This window comes from Macaca nemestrina, chromosome 2 (assembly GCF_043159975.1).
Source record: "Macaca nemestrina isolate mMacNem1 chromosome 2, mMacNem.hap1, whole genome shotgun sequence".
NCBI classification, from domain to species: domain Eukaryota; kingdom Metazoa; phylum Chordata; class Mammalia; order Primates; family Cercopithecidae; genus Macaca; species Macaca nemestrina.
In genome coordinates, this window is record NC_092126.1 from 195,962,397 (window position 1) to 195,981,872 (window position 19,476).

Sequence of the window (19,476 nt, forward strand, 5' to 3'; positions counted from 1 at the left end):
CACAATACAACGTCCTTGAAGTGTTTACATTCAAATTGAGAGCAGACTTGGGGAGACTCTTTTTTTTTTTTTTTTTTTTTTTCCCCCCCGAGGCGGAGTCTCGCTCTGTGGCCCAGGCTGGAGTGAGCGGCGCCATCTTGGCTCCCTGCAAGCTCCGCCCCCCGGGTTCCCGCCGTTCTCCTGCCTCAGCCTCCCGAGGAGCTGGGACCACAGGCGCCGCCACCTCGCCCGGCTCATTTTTTGTATTTTTAGTAGAGACGGGGTTTCACCGTGTTAGCCAGGATGGTCTCGATCTCCTGACCTCGTGATCTGCCTGCCTCGGCCTCCCAAAGTACTGGGATTACAGGCGTGAGCCATCGCGCCCGGGGGAGACTCTTGAGTACAGAGTTATGAGGGAGAAGTTTTGAGAAGTAGGAAAGAAATCAGAGTGAATAATTGAAGGTGAACTGAGTAAGTTAATCTCTTTAATCTTCCCTTATTCTTTTCACCTCAAGCTCACACCATATTACTAATGAAAATTTCTAAAAGTAATTCATCAAGCTACCTCAGAAGGGGCACCACTCAGGTTGTTTGTGGTATCCTATGGTTCAAGGCTCCTTGTGTAGGCTTTTATTTGTCCAGAGCATAAGTGAAGTCTGCTCATTGGTATCGCCTTCTTTGTGGCACAGACACCTCTGCAATTCAGCAGAAAAGCATTGTCTTTTGAAATAAATAGTGCTGCATCAATTGCACATCTATAAGTAAAACAAAAACAAACCCAGAAACCATGACCCCCATATTAAACCATACATGTAAATAAATACTTTGAGATTAATGACACACCAATGTGAATGTTAAAGTAATAATGCTAATAGAAAGAAAATAAAAGGGATTATCTTCAAAAATTTGTGTCTTCAACAGAACACAAAAATCATTAATCATAAAGTAAGGTATCAACATATTGGGCTGTTTTATAATTACAGAGTTTTGTTAATCAAAATAAACCATTAAGAGTATGAAACTATAAGCAATGCAGTGGGGAAAGATATGTGTACTTTGAATATCCAACCAAACTCACACTCAGAATATATATTATGTATATTTTTCTGGTATCTATCTGTATGCAAAAATCATATTGTCTTAATAGTTGTATCCTTATATTAAGTTTTGTATCTTATATCATGATTTTTCAAATGTGTTATTCTTTAAGACTATTAGACTATTATAGTAACTTTGCATTTTCCACATAAATTTCAGAATTAACTTGTTTATCTCCAAAACAACAGAAAACATTCTGAGCTTCTTCTTAAACTTATATTGACTCCAAATAACAGTATGAGATGAGTTGTCATCTTCGTACTGAGATTGGTTTTAGAATAAAAGAACCTTAGGGCGAGTGTTTTGAAATGATTCTGGAGCTTCTATAATTGGTTACCTAATCTCAATAGATTTTTAAAGACACTAGTAAACTATTTCCAGTAGTAAAGAGAGCACTTAGAGTACATGGTAAGATTTGGTAATAGAGATATGCAATATATCACAAATGGATACTGTAATCAAATTTTATAAGGACATTCAACCTTTACACTACCTTCGGACTTGAGCTGCAACATCAGCTCTTCCTGGGTCTCCAGCCTGCCAGTCTGCTCTGCAGATTTTCAAATTGTCAGACTCCACATTCATATGAGCCAATTCCTTAAAATAAATGTCTCTTTCTCTGTGTGTGTGTATATGTGTGTGTACATATATACACATATGTATGCACAACTATACATAAAACATGTATACTCATGCATATGTATATATATAGAGAGAGTACGTGTGTGTGTGTGTGTATTCTGTGTCAATGTAGAACTCTGAATAACAGGTTTCGATAATCCAACCTATAAATACATAAATACAATATCCTTCCATTCTACAGGCCTTCCTTAGTGTTTCTCCAATATTGTTAAATTTCAATGTAAACATTTAACACATCTTTGTAGATTTTTATGAAGTTTCACTTTCTAATTATTAGCTGCTAATAGAAGGAAAGTTAAGTGTTTTGAATATTGCTCAGGGACTTTGCTAAAGTCCTTATCCACTTATTACCTTTTATTTTTTACTTTTAAAAGTTTGTATATTCTTTTGAATTATTCTATTACAAAATCATGTCATTTGTAATTACTGTAAATATCTATCCTTCTACAATCAGCTTTCATGCATATTTTTCTTCTTGCCTTAATGAACCTTCAGGATAATTTGAATAGAAGTAATTACAGTTAACATTTTGAATTGTTCATAAACTCAAAGAGACAGTGCTCAATATTTCAGAGTTAAGTATGATGTTACTATGATATGTATATTCTTTATTAAATTAATAATGTTTCATTTAATCTGTAAATTTTTATAATTTATTTTATAAATATTTTATGGATATTTACTTTAGTGAATTGTTTTTCTGCCTCTATTGAAATGAGTACTTTTTAATTCATTTATTCTATTAAAGAGGTAAAGTGTATCAATCAATTTTTACCATTTTTCTATATTCTTGCACAGAATTTTGCACAGAATTTTTATGACTAGCTCATGAGAGATAGTGCCCTATAATTTTACTTTTTTATAATATTCTTTTTAAAGTTGGATTTTTAAAGCCTAAATTCTGCATGAGCTCATAAAATGATATCAATTTGTATTTCCCTTTTATTTGTTTTCCAGCAAAGGTTGTGTAAGATTGTTATTATTTCAAACAAATAATAGGAAGAATTGACCAGTAAAGACATCTGGGCCTGGAAATTCTTTGCAGAAGGTTTTGGGCTATAGCTCAAGCTTATATAAGAGATATGTAACAATAAGCTTTTCGATCTCTTTAAGTGTTGTTTTGCCCAGTTGGATTTGTTAAGGACTTGGTTGTCTTCAGGTAAATTGTGAAATTTATGAGTTGTCATGAAGTTGCCCATCATACATTCTCACCAGCTTTTTAACACATAAGATTCATGTTGCTGGTTTTTTATCATTCCTGATATTGAGAGTTCGTGTTTTCTTTGTTTATCTTGAGCAATTTTCTAGTGTTTTATGATTTTATTATTTTTTAATAAACCAACCTTTGTTTTTTAAGTTTTTTAAATTTTTTTTTCTCATGTTTTAGTTTTCTTTTATTTATCTTGCAAACTTGGATTTAAATATGCTATTTTATTATAGTTTTTTAAATTTATTTTATATCTATTTTCATTTTTAATGCAGGTATCAATGCTCTAAATTTACCTATGAATGCTCTTTAACTAGATGTACATTTTTATTATTATAGAATTCTAATTATTTTGTAATTTTCATTGCAAATCCTTTTTACCTTTATGTTGTGTAGGTTTCCAGGAACAAAAAATAGTAAATGATTACTGGACAATGTTTGTAGTTTGTATATATGCAAACACTCACATACACATAAACAGACACATATACACATACATAAACACAAATTTAAATACAGTGCTTGATGCTTACGACTTTCCAATTTTAGGACAGTCAGGGTCATAGCCTGGTTTAGTTTTATAGAATAAACAAATACATATATGCTTACATATATACATGCATTATAGAAAAATAGAATATATAGAGACAGTAGATAGTAGAATAGATATCAAAAACATTCTCATATTAACAATCATTAATAACTCTTAGTACATATTTTGCATGGAAAGAAGTATTTTCCCCCATTATAAAAATGTATTTACTTACTTTTTTATTCTTTTTACTTTTAGAGACATGGTCCTTCTCTCTCACCCAGGCTAAAGGGCAGGGGTGTAATTATAGCTCAGGTAACCTTGAACTCCTGGGCTCAAGCAATCTTCCAGCCTCGGCCTCTCTAGCAGCTAAGACTACACCTTACTTGGCTAGTTCATTGTTATGCTTTGTAGAGACAGGGTCTCTCTATGAGGCCTAGGCTCATTTCAAACTCCTGGCCTCAAGCACTCTTGCTGCCCCAGCCTCCCAAAGTGCTGGGATTACAGGCGTGAGCTGCTACACCCAGCTTTTCTCACTTTTTTTTTCTTTAGACGGAGCCTTGCCCCGTCACTAAGGCTGGAGTGCAACGGTACAATCTAGGCTCACTGCAACCTGTGCCTCCCAGGTTCAAGCAATTCTCCTGCCTCAGTCTCCAGAGTAGCTGGGATTACAGGCGCGCGCACCACCACGACCCGCTAATTTTTTGTGTCTTTAGTAGAGACAGGGTTTCACCATGTTGGCCAGACTGGTCTCAAACTCCTTACCTCGTGATCAGCCCGCCTCAGCATCCCAAAGTGCTGGGATTACAGGAGTGAACCAACTTGCCTGGCCTCACCTGTTTTAAAATAATATAGAAACAAACATTAGAAATGGTTATAGTGTCTTAAATTAATAAAAACCTGCATAATAAATCTAAAATGCTCTGTTTTATCATTGATTGGAATTATCAGTCACTTTTGATATATTAAGAAACCTAAGTTGATTTCTGCTCTCCCCTACATTTATTTTCTGCATATTTAGAGACCAGAACTGATTGACAGGTGTGCAAGTACACTGACAAACACTGTGATCTTTGTGGAATAAGTTTTTGAAACCCAGGAGGTATGACTATGCAAATACTAGCAGATGGCTATGTGACTGTAAATGTGATTGTTCTACTAAAGCTTGACATAATAATACATTTAATTGATTTTAAATATATTAATTTTTTTCTAGAAAGTTTATATTAAGAAATGTTTTATCCATTGCAGATTTTTTCTTACCTGTTAGTCAAGCTGATGGGCATTCTGAAATCTTGGCAGAACATTTTATAGTTGAAAGATTTCAATCTCTGAAAGGATTACAAAGCAGATGGCAAAGTAAAGGAACTACTCAATTATCTGAGTGCTATGTTTATGTAGCCATCTGCTGGATATTCATTCCCCTGGGTTTCAAAATTTACTTGGAGGCTAGAAAGTGTGTCTACAGATTCAAATTGTTCTTGGTCTAAGCACTATATATGTATACATATGTAAAAAATGTATACATGAAAACGTTTTTCTGCTATGTAGCTGGTCCCCAATTTTAAATGGTTTCATAAGACATTTTACTAAATATTTTAAATAGATCTATCTCCAATGTCTCATTTTTCAACTGAAAAGGTAAACTAGAAGGTACTGATATTTAACCTTAGTCCAGTTAACTTTTCTGTGATGTATTTAAGACTATATTGGAATAGTAATGCTTTATAGATGAATATATTATTAAATGCATATTTTATAGATGAATAAATTTAAATAGGATAATAAAATAATTTACACTGAAAAATTAAGCCAAGAAGTATTAGAAACATAATTCAAAAATTATGTTTTTTGATTTGCTATATTTTTGTTTTTTATTTTCTTTTCTTATTGAGTAATATCCAAATTATCAACTATGCTTTTGACTTTGACATTATTTATATTGAAAAATCTTTATTCAAATACATATATTCTGGGAAATAAAAAGTCCTTAATTGTTCATTTTCCTTTGTACTAAAGTCATACTCAAAACTGTGACTCTTGTTAAAATTATACAAATTTGTATTTATGATAATTAAGTAACAGTTATTTGTTATCACTGTATTGAGCTTTTTAAAAGTATACTTTAATTTCTAGGGTACATGTGCACAACGTGCAGGTTTGTTACATAGGCATACATATGCCATGTTGGCTTGCTGCACCCATAAACTCTTCATTTACATTAGGTATTTCTCCTAACGCTATCCCTCCCCCAGCCACTCACTTCCCGACAGGCCCTGGTATGTGATGTTCCCCGCTCCATGTCCATGTGTTCTCATTGCTCAATTCCAACTTATGAGTGAGAACATGAGGTGTTTGGTTTTCTGTTCCTGTGTTAGTTTGCTGAGAATGATGGTTTCCAGCTTCATCCATGTCCCTGCAAAGGACATGAACTCATCCATTTTTATGGCTGTATAGTACTCCATGGTGTATATGTGCCACATTTTCTTTATCCCGTCTATCATTGATGGACATTTGGGTTGTTTCCAAGTCTCTGTTACTGTGAATAGTGCTGCAATAAACATACGTGTGCATATGTCTTTATAGCAGAATGATTTATAATCCTTTGGGTATATACCCAGTAATGGGATTGCTGGATCAAATGGTATTTCCAGTTCTAGATCCTTGAGGAATTGCCACACTGTCTTCCACAATGGTTGAACTAATTTGCACTCCCACCTACAGTGTAAAAGCATTCCTATTTGTCCACATCCTCTCCCGCATCTGTTGTTCCCTGATTTTTTAATGATCGCCATTCTAACTGGCATGAGATGATCTCTCACTGTGGTTCTGATAAGGATACAAAATCAATGTGCAAAAATCACAAGTATTTCTATACACTAATAACAGACAAATAGCCAAATCTTGAGTGAACTCCCATTCACAATTGCTGCAAAGATAATAAAATACCTAGGAATCAAACTTACAAGGGATGTGAAGGATCTCTTCAAGGAGAACTACAAACCACTGCTCAACAAAATAAAAGAGGACACAAACAAATGGAAGAACATTCCATTCTCATGGATAGGAAGAATCAATATCATGAAAATCCCATACTGCCCAAGGTAATTTCCAGATTCAATGCCATCCCCATCAAGCTACCCATGACTTTCTTCACAGAATTGGAACAAACTACTCTAAAGTTCATATGGAACCGAAAAAGAGCCTGCATAGCCAACACAATCCTACATTGAGATTTTAAATATATAAGTTTGCCTCCTTTACCATGGAGAATCTGATGCTATTAATGTAAGATTGGAAAGTTATTTTGAATTCTACAAATTACTTTAAAAGTGTTATAGCTCAAATTATCATCTAACTAAATCAAAACAGGGTTTTGTAGGATATGCTGTATTTTAAGACAGACAATTTCCACAACAATAAATATCTAGAACAACAAACTCTCACGGAAGAAAATTAGACATGTGCTCTGTGCTATTCGTAATAGTAACTCCTCCAACTCTCCAATATCGTGGTCAATTGAGATGCCCAGAGAATCACCCAGACCTTACTTATTTCCATGGTACATTTGAGATGAGTTGTATGCAGAATTATCCTGAGTAAAATGAACACCTAAAATTAATAACTGATATAAAAGTACTAGTTTATGAATTGCAAACAGCCTGCTCCTCTGTAGGCTAAATTGAATAATACCATCGTAGAAAAATTTTACTTAGATACTTTGTATTAACAATTCTTGATGTATGCAATGTCTAAGCCTATTTTTCTGATAGAAAATAATCTCACTGAAGCTCCTGGAATGCTTTCACAGATTTTTTTTCCAGGGTAAGGATATCTCTGAGGATCAAAATCCCCTAGCTTAGCCATTTGTGCCAAATAATTAATGTCTTCTGATCCTTGGTAAAGAATTAGTTCCATTTGGTGGCTTAGGGAATCCAAAAATAATTAATCCAAATAATATTATTTGTCTTAATATGAAGCTGTCTGATCTCATAACATAATACAGCTGGGGAAAATAGAATTGTTTATTTGCCATGGTGATTGGTTGCAGGGGACAGTAAATATGTTAACATGTAGCAAACATAGATGTTTTTTTTTATTCCTGCTGTACTTGAAATGCAGGAAATGAATGTGCTTTAAAATAAATTATCTTATTGTTCATTAAGCTGTGAAGTAAGAAAGACATGTAGTTATTATTCTAAATTAGATACCTGGTGTGCCAATTCAGAAGACTCCACTGGTTTTTAGTATTCTTTGATTAACACATTTAATCAGAGTTTCAGAAATGTTGAGAAATATTTTCTAAGAAATTTGCTTTTCACATTATATAGAAGCTTCAGTGTGTTTCAAATGTCTTTGTAAGACATTTTATATAATTTATTTATAGACATATCCTAAGTCAACTCAAGCGACTTACTTGTTCAATCATTATGCTAGAAAAGTGGAACTAGAAATTAGCAATTTTTAACCTAAGCTAAATTTCATGCAATTGCATTTAAATGTTTAAGAGTATGTTTTGAAAATTCCTATTATAGAGATTAATATTTCTATTCATTTATAATAAGAAATAAAATAATTTATATGGGAGCACTAAGCCAGAAGATGTAAGGTCCATATATTGCCTTAATTCCTTTGTTTATTTACTTTTTAATTTATGTGACACCTAGGATAGATTTCTTTCAGTAACTCCAAATTTGTTATAATTTACTCAGGGCCTGGCTACATTATTAATATTATATGATAATATTGTCAATAGTGTGTTGATATTTTAATATTGAATATAATATCATTAATATTAACATGCCTTCTTTCTTGACTCCTATGAGACTTTTACAGATGCACAGTCAACTAGTTTTCCAACCTTCAGTGTAAGTCTGGAAATACAGTATGTCTTTAATAAAGTATTTATGGAACTGAATTGTTCAAGATAGGTAATAAAGGAGACCTTTCTCTCAAGAATTTCAAAATTCCACAAATGCTCAAGTAATTAAATCAAAGAGAATAAACAAACATAATAAAACAGGTTTGGTTTCACAGCATGGCCATTATTGTGTCTAATCTTTGGCAAGGGGACAGTCTAGACTCCAGGTACTCTACGCAAGCCACATTGTGCCAGCAGTACCCATGAAATGGAAAGTCCCTCCATCCTAATTCATTCTACTTATGCCCACCAACTGTTGAAATGCTCAGGGACCCTACAGAGATCTCTTCAAAGTTTTTTTTTATTATTATTTTGTAATTTTTAAGCTTCCCTGAATATATAGTGATTCTTGAATATCAAAGTAACTGTTATAATTGAAAGATGACACTCTGGATATGTAACTTATTTGAGAAGACAAATAAGGCAAAGGGAGTAAGTTATTTAGTGCCATAAGCACCAGACACTACCTCATTAATTTCCAATACTCCATTTGAGGAAGCAAACAGGATTCAGGATAGAAGTAAATTACTGATCCATTAAAATGTTTAACTCAATATTAAAATAGAAAGAAATGTCTGTATATTATGTACACATTCCTGGAACTTAGCACCTGATGATTTGCTATTCATTTGGAATTCTAATTCTTGTATAGTCATTTTTATACTTATTCTTTTAACCAAAAATATATATTGAGGAAGAAAAGACATGCCTATGAGTTTTAAATGATCTGATTAAATTTGTTCTGTATTAGTGAATGTCATGCGTTTGCTTTTTATGTTATTCATCTGAAATGTATACAGTAGTATATGCCTTTTCAAAGATGATTTAGAAACCAGAACTGTTTATAATTCCATTATGTGAATTTCTCCATTATCAAATGCCCATTTATAGAAATTTCTTTTCAGAGATAATTGAACCTAACTCTGATATGTGACATTTTCATTTCTGAGATGATATAACCTTTATCCTTTACACTAAGGTAGGTTGAATGTGATATATGTGACAGCCTTATTTCTTATCTGAGATAAAATAGAAAAGTACAAGTTCAATTTCTAGGTGACTGTGTATTAAAGAATATTGCACTCTGTTTGGGAGCAGAGAAATTAGTTATTGAATACAATAAAAAAAGGCCCATCTGGCCTTGTTTTTTGAATTTTGGTGCACATGTTAACAAGTGAAAGTTTTACTAAAAGCAGATAGTATAAAATAAATTTTAGCTACAGATAAGCTGAAATTAACATTTTTAAAAGTTCTTACTAACAGAGGTAATTTCAGGTTTGGGGATATTCCCTTTAAAAAATAATAAAGAATTTAAGTTACCCAAATTAAATATGAGTGTGACTATTTGTAATGAAATGATGTATCATGAAAAATTATACACTTTTTAAAGTTTTATAAATACCATGAACCTCATGAAATCCATAAAAATAATATATTTGTTTTACTTAATAAGTTTACATATTTTTAAAAGATTTTTTGCTATTTTAATTAAATGTTATTAGACGTATTATTTTCCAAGTAGAAGAAAAAAGCATAGCTTATATTGTCATCCAGAATAATTGATCAAACTGTATTTTTTCTTAGTAAATCAGAAAATTGTTTTTAAATAACACTTTATTAGTAATTGAATACAAATTGCTAAGATTTATGCAAATTTAAAAAATATTCTCCAAAGTTGTTTTCATATGTGTAATATTTGTAAAGTTTTCCATAGCCTACTTTTTGACCTCCTCTATTTCAAGCCTCATTGCTCTTTCACAAACTTCCATCTTTATTCCTGTGTAGTAACATTAGCGATTTTATATTTTGCTGAGTAGTAAAAACTAACTTGTCCGAAATTCATCCTCTATAGATTCAACTTCAAGGAAAGGGAACAGTTACTTATAGTGCTCCAAGAAAATCATCTAGTCCTTGTCAAACATGACACATTGATGCTGGTACATCCATCCCATACTTTATATCCAATTACACCAGAAGATGGAGAGAGGTAGTAAATTCTACCACTACTATGTCAGGTTGTCCACAAGGCTCCAACCCCTGAGCACAACATGAGAAGGGTGGTGCTATTGCCCACCACAACAGTGAGTTATCAGGACACAGGTCAGACCATATTGTTCTTATATCCATAACCTGCACTCAACAGGTAGAATGGTGATGATTTCCGTGTCTGATTTGCTGGATTTTTATGGTAAAGCCAAGAGTAGGTCACCTGCTACTGATTCTATGTCCATAGTTTCTCTAGTGAACACCACTCCAGGTGGCCAAGTGTTTGTGTGTGCTGCTTGGCCATCTGTCCTTGTTGGCACAATATTCACTGAGAAACTAATAATAAAGGACACCTTTTGTTGTAATACAGTTGATTATTCAACAAGTTATGAAAGATACGTTGTTCATTTTTCATGTCTTCTTTTTAGATCCTGCCTATTAATTTAACATTGTCTTGGATGGCTTGAAAATAGAGCAAATCCTTCAAAGTTAGTAGTAAATCACAGTTTTGCATACAAAATAAACTTTGTTTTATGAGGAGTCCATTATTTTTGTAAAAAATATTATAATCTGAAGTAATTGTTAGGTAATTTTTTTTTCAGCCCAGAGGTCTTTTGTTTTATTATTTTATCTTTTGTAACACCTAGTATGCCAAGAATTCATAGGGAATAGGTTCCAGCAGCTCAGGCTTCTTCCCATTGGTTCTCACAAAGTGTGCTTCTCTGGGTGGAGCAGGCTGGCACTTCAGTTGAACCCAGGTACCTTTCTCTTCAGCTTCTTTCTTTATCTGATCATTTTCCTTCACGTGTTTCAGGAAGCTGTCTCGGCTCTTAGAGTGCCTAATGTGCTCAATACCCACATTAATTCTCTTGGCAAGAATCTTGCCCTTAACTTGTTTGTTTACAACAATGCCAACAGCATGCTGGGTAACAATGTAGACTCTTCCAGTTTTGCTATGGTAACACTTGTGGGGCATTCCTTTTTGAACAGTACCCATTCCCTTGATGTCTACGATATCACCTTTCTTATAGATTCGCATATATGTGGCCAAAGGAACAACTCCATGTTTTCTAAAAGGCCTAGAGAACATATATCGGGTGCCTCTCCTCTTTCCCTTTGTGTTCATCATTTTGGCGAATTACTGGAAGATGGCGGTTCCGGCCCGTTAGGTAATATTTTTTAAGTAAATATTGACTCCCAAATGAACTGTTTCGACCAGGGAAGGGATTCAAATATTATTATTTCTCGGGCACCCATGATAGATACAGTACTTATAAACAAATTTCCTGCTTTCTTGAACTTAAATTTCCTGGAGGGATACAGAAATTAAATAAACATACAATATATTTTGATGTAAAGATAAACGAAGCAGTAAATGGAAGAATAGGTTAGACCAGTTAGCGAAGTTTTTATGAACTGATGATAATACTGAAGGTAACGTTCATGTTTTAAGGTGAATGATCAAATGGTAAATATAAAATTAACAGTTCCAGTTAAAGTTGCTAGTTTTTCCACTGGCAAAGATAGTGTTTCATGAAGTAAACTCTGTTTCCCTAAATTGATTTTAATTGCATATTCAAATCAGCAGCTTTCAAATATAGAAATGTATTTTGGGAAAATACCTTTAACATCAAGAATAGAAAGTATAATTGAATATATGATTTCTTACTATACACACAGCATTTCCATAAAAATTCTAATGTAATTTTAAAATATCTGTAAAAGAAAAAGTGAAAATATCAAAATGATCTTAGAAGGAATTTTCAAGTCTGTAATAGAAGAGTTCTATTATTTGGTCTTTTTCTGTTTTATTTCAAAGTGGCTTAATGCATTCAACTAGTTTCTGGATACTCTATGTCTTTCTCATAGCATTACTCTACAGCTACTGCTGAGAAGTAGCATTACAATATCAGCTTGCACTGAGAGGCTATTCACACCACTGGAAACTATGAAAATTTGGAATTAGTGACAGGTGTTTCTAAAAACTCTTTTGAATTGCCATGTTTACTTATTTGGTAATGTTTTCCAAAGACAGTGCCCTTAGTTTTCATAATATATTAAAATAAGTATTAAATGATTTGTTAGACCCATGCTATCCACTGAAATACAATCTACCAAATGCTAATATCCATTAACATTGGGGAATGAGTATGGGAAAATACGTTTCTAATGTGCACGAAAAATACAATCTTAGGGCCCCACAGTTGCTATGCCAAAGGGAAAGTTAAGTCTGAGAGATGAGTCACCAATACTTCTTACTTTTGTTCCCAGATAGCTGTCATTTCACCTGCTTATTTCATCTTATGTAAAATGTAGATTTATTGGGCGTGAGACAATGCTTAATTGACTTTTTCTTCTACTCCCTCTTTTAACATATTTACTTTATCTTAGGTAATATGTAACTTTACTTAGCAGGAGACAATGCATAATTGACCTTTTCTTCTACTCTGCTTTTTCATGTGTAAAAAAAAAAAAAGGTAGATTTAATGAGGCTAAGCAGGGTCTCACAAGAATGTAACCATTTGTTTCACTGCCTACCCTCCCTCTGTTTTTCTTCCCTCCTGCTTGCTCTTTCTCCTTTAAATGCTGAAGTTCCCACAACCTGCTTTGGAAAAAGCACAGGTCACAGACACCCCTGTGATATGGTTTGGCTGTGTCCCCACGCAAATCTCATCTGGATTCCCACATGTTTTGGGAGGGACTTGGTGGAGGTAATTGAATGATAGGGGCAGGTCTTTCTCATGCTGTTCTTGTGATAGTGAATAATTCTCATGAGATCTGATGGCTTTATAAGGCAGAGTTTTCCTGCACAAATTCTCTTTTTGCCTGCTGCCATCCACTTAAGATGTGACTTGCTCCTCCTTGCCTTCCACCATGATTATGAGGCTTCCCCAGCCACGAGGAACTGTAAGTCCATTAAACCTATTTCCTTTTGAATCTGCCCAGCCTTGGGTATGTCTTTATTAGCAGCGTGAAAATGAACTAATACACCTTGTGATTTGTGCTTTTTTTTTTCCCCCCAGGGGTGTTCTCAACATTAGCTAAATAAACCTCTAATTGCTTGAGACTTGCTGCAGACACTTTCTGTTTTACACTAGTAAGTTGAAATTGCAATTTCAGAAATGAGATGGTCTGAGAAAATAGTGATGCTGTTAACTTAGTAATTGGCACAAAAGGATTTTTTTTTTGGTAATATATACATACTAAAACTCAGCTTTTAATATTATGATTCACTTACATCAAAAACAGGTAGTACCTAATGGTTCAGAAATACGTCACTTACATGTACTTGCTTGGGTTTACATTATTAATTTCATGTTTTTATATATCTATTATAGAAGAAAGGAAATAGCAATAATTATAACTGAAGAAGAGTAATTCTTAGAAGAAACTGTTCACTTACCAAAAAGTTGTTTTCTCTAAAAAAGTGAATTTGGGCAATGTAAGGAATATCAATCTATTTAAATGCCCCTAGTAAGTGATAAAAGAAGACAACAACACAGTGAAGTCTATGGTCTTAAATAAACAGAATATAAAAGCATGGCCAGTGATGTACATCCAGAGTCACTGATAAGATTATTACAACTCAGATCACAAACATATCTAAAGTCTTACTTCACCCAGAATTATAGTACTTTATTAGCTTGGTGTAAAAGTCGTTGTAGTTTTTGCCATTAAAAGTAATGACAACAACTTATATATTGCCCAATATCAATGGAAAATTTCTGAAAAGTGAGAAGAGTTTGTAAGCCACTCAAATTTCATAAATGCAGCATTATTCAAGTAAGGGTGTTGCTACATATATAATAATTATCTGAAATTTGTGAATTTTGTAGATAACATTGTAGAATGATTAGTATGTAAAAAGCGTAGCAGAATCTCACAACAAGCAATGCTTACTTATTTAATTGTGGCATTTCAGTGTCCCATAAATCAAAAGATAAGCCTTCAGTGTTCCTGAGATCATGAAGTTTGTCAAGTGAGTAAATTGAATTAGCATGATCAACATGCATGGTCCAGAAGTTACACATTTCAGCTTAGATATTAAATTCGAATGGGTCAGATCAGCGTCAACTTATAATTTTACAGATTCATAGATTCAACTACAGGAAGAAAAACCTTGACAGACTATGCAGTTCAAAACTGATTAGGATAATATTTAGGAAGTCTCACAGAAGTTCTTAGGATCTGACATCAAGTGTGCATGAGTACTTACCTCCAGGACAAAGAGATTTTTAATTGATTTTGAAAATTAGAAAATTAGACATATATTTGTGACCTTATGGTCTGTCCATTTTTCTGTGATGCTTGGTTTTGTTGAAGGAAGTATTGGCTTTTTGACCTAGACCAACCTTCTTATATTTCATCATATGCTTGTCAGAAAAAAATTGTCAGGCTCTGCAACTGTTTATCTTTCTCTCAGGCTGTATTGCAGATGCTCTAATTCCCTGGGAGAATATGTATTCATTTCTTTTTTGCTATCAATCTATGTCTAATAAATGCTATCTTTCTAGAAGATGCTATGCTGGGCATTTTGTGACTTTCGCTTAGCATGAAACATTGTAATGCACTGTTCAGGACAGTATTCCTTTGCATACCCTGGCAGAAATATTATTTTCAGTTCTAAGTATGCTAGATTCCTTAATAAAAAACTTTTTAAAGCAGTGTGTTTAAATTAGAGTAAGATAAGCTGTTTAAATGCTTAATATGTAAGAAACAAACTTTGGACTTAAAAGAAAACCTTGAAGTAAATTGAAATTTTATTTTAAGTGTTTTTTTAAGCAAGCCAAAATGGATTTGATTGACTAGTCCTACATTTCACAGTGAATACCTTAGGGACATGAATTCGTTTATTACTTGTGAGATTTTATTTTTACTTTCTGACAGCTCTCACTCCCTTGCTTTTCAAAGCTACAATTAAGACTCATTTCTATTAGCACACATGTCCTCTTGTCAGCCTTGTATTTTACTTTTCCCATATATATGATTTATCTAGTAATAAACTACTACAAAGACTGGCATGAACATCTGTATGTCTGAATATATTGGTCAGTTGATTTATTATTATCCTACTGTACTAATGATCAAATGGATTATGTGCGGAACCAAGTTAAAACAGTTTCTGGCCAGCCATCCTTTCACATGATATTTTTATGAAAAGCTTCCCTCTTTATGGTGGCCGTAAATGTATATGAAGTGGTCTATGAGCTGGCCCTTGACTGATTATACTAGCATTCTTTCCTTTAAAAAATATTCAAATGCATATAATTAATATTTACTGCATTTCAACCCCATCATTGGAAAGGTCTCTAGTCTGGTACAAAACAGAAATGACTTTAAAAAAATGGTTCCAGTGCTTTGATGGTTGATAAAGAATAATTCAAGGACTAACTTCAAAATACAGTTACAAACTCCTCAAACTCAGAATTTCACATTAGCACCAAAATTTAAATGACACTTTTTCCCTCCAAAAGAACTCAAGCAGTTTTTACAAAGATTATAGAGGTGAGTCTTATTCAAACTCCCAGGATCTCTGTAGATATGAGTTTTCTTATTATTCCTATTTTGCAGGTAGTTGAGTTTGTTGTAGCTTGGATGGTTAAATGAAGTCTTACAGGTATCTTAGGAATATTTAAGAAATAGTTATATAATGGAGTTTAGTTTTTCAAGCCTCAGTTTTGCCTTTCCTCTACACTCCTTATTTCTTTTTGAGGAATTGAGTAGGTCTGGTTGCAAAGACATTAAAAAATAGGATGTTTCTATTACAATACAGATTTCCTGATTGTGATGTATTGTTTAACCTTATTCAGTAAAATGCAACATCTTATGGGACTTCTGTGAAACAAGTATCTGTGCCAAGAATAGTTTTTAGAAAAAAAGTAAAAAGTAAGAATAAAACAAAATGAAAACAGATTTGAAAGCTAGTGTCACAGCCTGGATGTAGAAAATTAAAAGTCAGCTCCTTTCATTGGTAAAGAAAAATAGCAATTTATCTTACCATGAATTGAATAGTCCAGAAGGTTGGCTTCCAAATAGTGGGATTATAAATCTTAGCAAAATAGTCACAGAAACTGAAAGGGACCACAAATGACTTAAATGTCATTTATATATAGTTTGTGACTCCTGTGAACTCTAATTAAAGATGCAGACAGCCTCTCGGACACAAGTGGCTTTTTAGTAACTTTACATATTTGAATTCACCTCTTTGACAAAGATAGACAATCAGTTAGTATGGTGATGAGCAATGTTTATCCAGTTCTCCATCTGTATTACTCTATACAAATAATTCCATGAAGAAATAGAGTAGTTAGAGGTGGAGCGAAGCAATCTTGGGCTGCAATGACACTAGAAGACTAGTCTGCTCCAGCTTCTAATTTCAAGGAGATAAAATAATAATAATAATAAAAGTATTACCTGAGGAAGATATGTAGCAATTTGAAGTCACTAATTTTAAACTGAGCCTTTAGTAAAAATAGTTTTACTTTTTCCACCTAACTGATATGGTTTGGATCTATGTCCCCACCCAAATCTCATGTTCAATTATGATTACTAATGTTGGAGGTGAGGCTTGATGGGATGTGACTGGGACTTGAGGGTGGATCCATTCGGTTTAGCACCATCCCCTTGGCGCTGTTCTCATAATAGAGTTCTTATGAGATCTGGTTGTTTTAAAGTGTGTGGCACTTCTCTGTCTCTCTCTTAGTCCCGACCCTCTCATGTAGATGCCTATTCCTGCTTTGCCTTTTGCCATGAGTAAAATACCCCTGAAGCCTCCCCAGAAACAGATGCTGCCACACTTGCTGTACAGCTTGTGGAACCATGAGCCAATTAAACCTCTTTGTTTATAAATTATCCAGTCTTAGGTATTTATAGCAGTGCAAGAATGGATTAGTACACTAATGGAGGGATTCTTACTTATATAACTTTTGAGTGAGAGAGATAACTCACTTGTGTACTTACAAAGTTAAAATATTTATTTTTCGCAGTTTTTAAAATAGTGTGTAAAGGTATATAAAAATGATTAAAATTTAAGACAAAAATAAAATAATTTTAGTTAACCAAACCAAATTCAAAAACATATATTTGGAAATAATACCAGTTTTTACTTTGTTTTGTTCTTTGCTTTATTCCCAGAATACAGAAGAGGCACATATTCAATATATTTTTGTGAATGAAAGAACAAGGATGGAATGCTGAAATCGGCACATATTTCTTTCTTCTTTTTTGTTTTCATATTTTATGTTCTATGGTACATGTGCACAACGTGCAGGTTTGTTACATATGTATACATGTGCCATGTTGGTGTGCTGTACCCATTAACTCGTCATTTACATTAGGTATATCTCCTAGTGCTATCCCTCCCCCTTCACCCTACCCCACGACAGGCCCCGTGTGTGATGTTCCCCTTCCTGGAAATCGACACATATTTCTAAACAATGAAATACTGCCTGTAGTGGGCTAAGTGTTGTGCATGATCCTCATTATGCTTGTTTTGAGAAATACTAAAAATTACTTTTTTTTTTTCAGAAAGAAACAACAGATGTGTAGGAAATGCAATACCTGGGAAAACTGAACTGAAATTTCCATTGTATGAATTCTAAAAGCCTTGAAAATTAGTTTATTTAAATAATCCAACTACAAGGAACTTATGCACTTGCAAAATAGGTATAATCAACAATATTCATTCAATTTTTATTAAATAAGTAATATTATTTTAAATTTACTTTGTTTCGAAACAGGGGAGAAGTCTTATTTCATTTTCAGGTTTGTTAATATCCTCAATATCCACATGATGTCTTATGATATGAATGAACATTTTAAGGCGTTTTTAAATGTAAAAATTTGTCATTAGATTCAATATGGGGGTCATATTTTGTTAAATTGAAATGGAAAAAAATTATTTTACCACATATGTGTCATGAAATGATGATAAAATATAGAATTCTGTGCAGATTTTATAAAAAGATGCTTTTACCTTGTGACCTTACTACATTTTCTTGAGTATTTTTAAATTATATTTTTATGAATTCATTAAAGCAAATGTTCAAATGTATACAAGCACATTTTCTGGATTTAGGATGTCCTATACTGAGTGAATTAATGGACCATAATTTTGTTGTTCATTCTCACTGTGCCTTCAGACTTAGACTTGACACTTGCTTTGGATATTGACCATTGTTCGTCTCAACACCAGAAAAAGTTTGGGAGAGCACTTGTATGTTCCTGCTTGCTTGCTTGTGCCTCTGCCACCCTGAGGTCATGCTCAGGCTAGCCTGCTGAAGGGTAAGAAATGCATGGAGCAGAGTCAAATTGTCCCAATTGTCCCAGCTAACGTCAGCTGCCAGATCCACCGACAGCCAGACGTGTGAGCAATCAGGCAAGATTAGTTCCTAGCTAACCACCCTAGATAAGTAAATGATTTATTATTATACGCCACTTTGGTCTTCCAAGAATTGTTTTTGTTGTTGTTATTTGGTTTTATAGTGTCAATGGATAATGAATATCAAAATATTCACACACAGAAAATGATGGTGTTAATTTTATTTGGAAACTTCTTCCTTCTTTCAGGGACCCTGTAACCTTATACCATTAAATCATGAGAACGGCATTTTTTTCTAAAGAACCTGGCAATAATTGATTCAAGCATGATTCAACTCCATTAAATTAACTTGAAAAGATCACAATAGCAGTTAGAGAATTGGCAGTGTCCTTTCTGTGTCCTGATAGTGAACCAAAATTTGACCTCATCAACTGTTCTATTGATATCCCAGATGAATTATCTGAAGTATTTTCCCTATGGATTTCTCTTCAGTTTGTTTTCTAAGAGGTTTTAGGAATTCATTAGCAATGATTAAAGAAAAATCTGCCTATTTTCACTTACAATGTCTGACTTTATCCTAGCAATTTATGACCCCTTAAACTTAGAAGTCATTGAAAAAGGCATAAGTAAAAGCTTGATTTCTCCTTTCTTCCCAAGGTTATACCATATGAAACATATTTTGTAACAGTATACTAGATCACTACAATGCCCTCCTAAAATGTATACGTATCTATCTGAGTTTCATCCTTAATACCATATTCTAATCTTTAAATTTAAAAATATATGTCAAT

At 33.4% G+C, this 19,476-nt stretch overlaps 1 protein-coding gene and 1 long non-coding RNA gene across 2 annotated transcripts; one reads left to right on the plus strand and one right to left on the minus strand.

Moving 5' to 3' along the window:
- Positions 1-276: 276 nt before the first annotated feature.
- LOC112427382 (uncharacterized) lies at positions 277-18,837 on the plus strand. The gene is made up of 3 exons (XR_003018905.2): positions 277-450; positions 17,893-18,030; positions 18,507-18,837. It is a non-coding gene; the product is annotated as an uncharacterized lncRNA (long non-coding RNA).
- LOC112427381 (large ribosomal subunit protein eL21-like) lies at positions 9,985-11,529 on the minus strand. The gene has a single exon (XM_071092569.1). The coding sequence runs from the start codon at positions 11,492-11,494 to the stop codon at positions 11,009-11,011; it is 486 nt and encodes a 161-aa protein (XP_070948670.1). The 5' UTR covers positions 11,495-11,529; the 3' UTR covers positions 9,985-11,008.
- Positions 18,838-19,476: the final 639 nt, after the last annotated feature.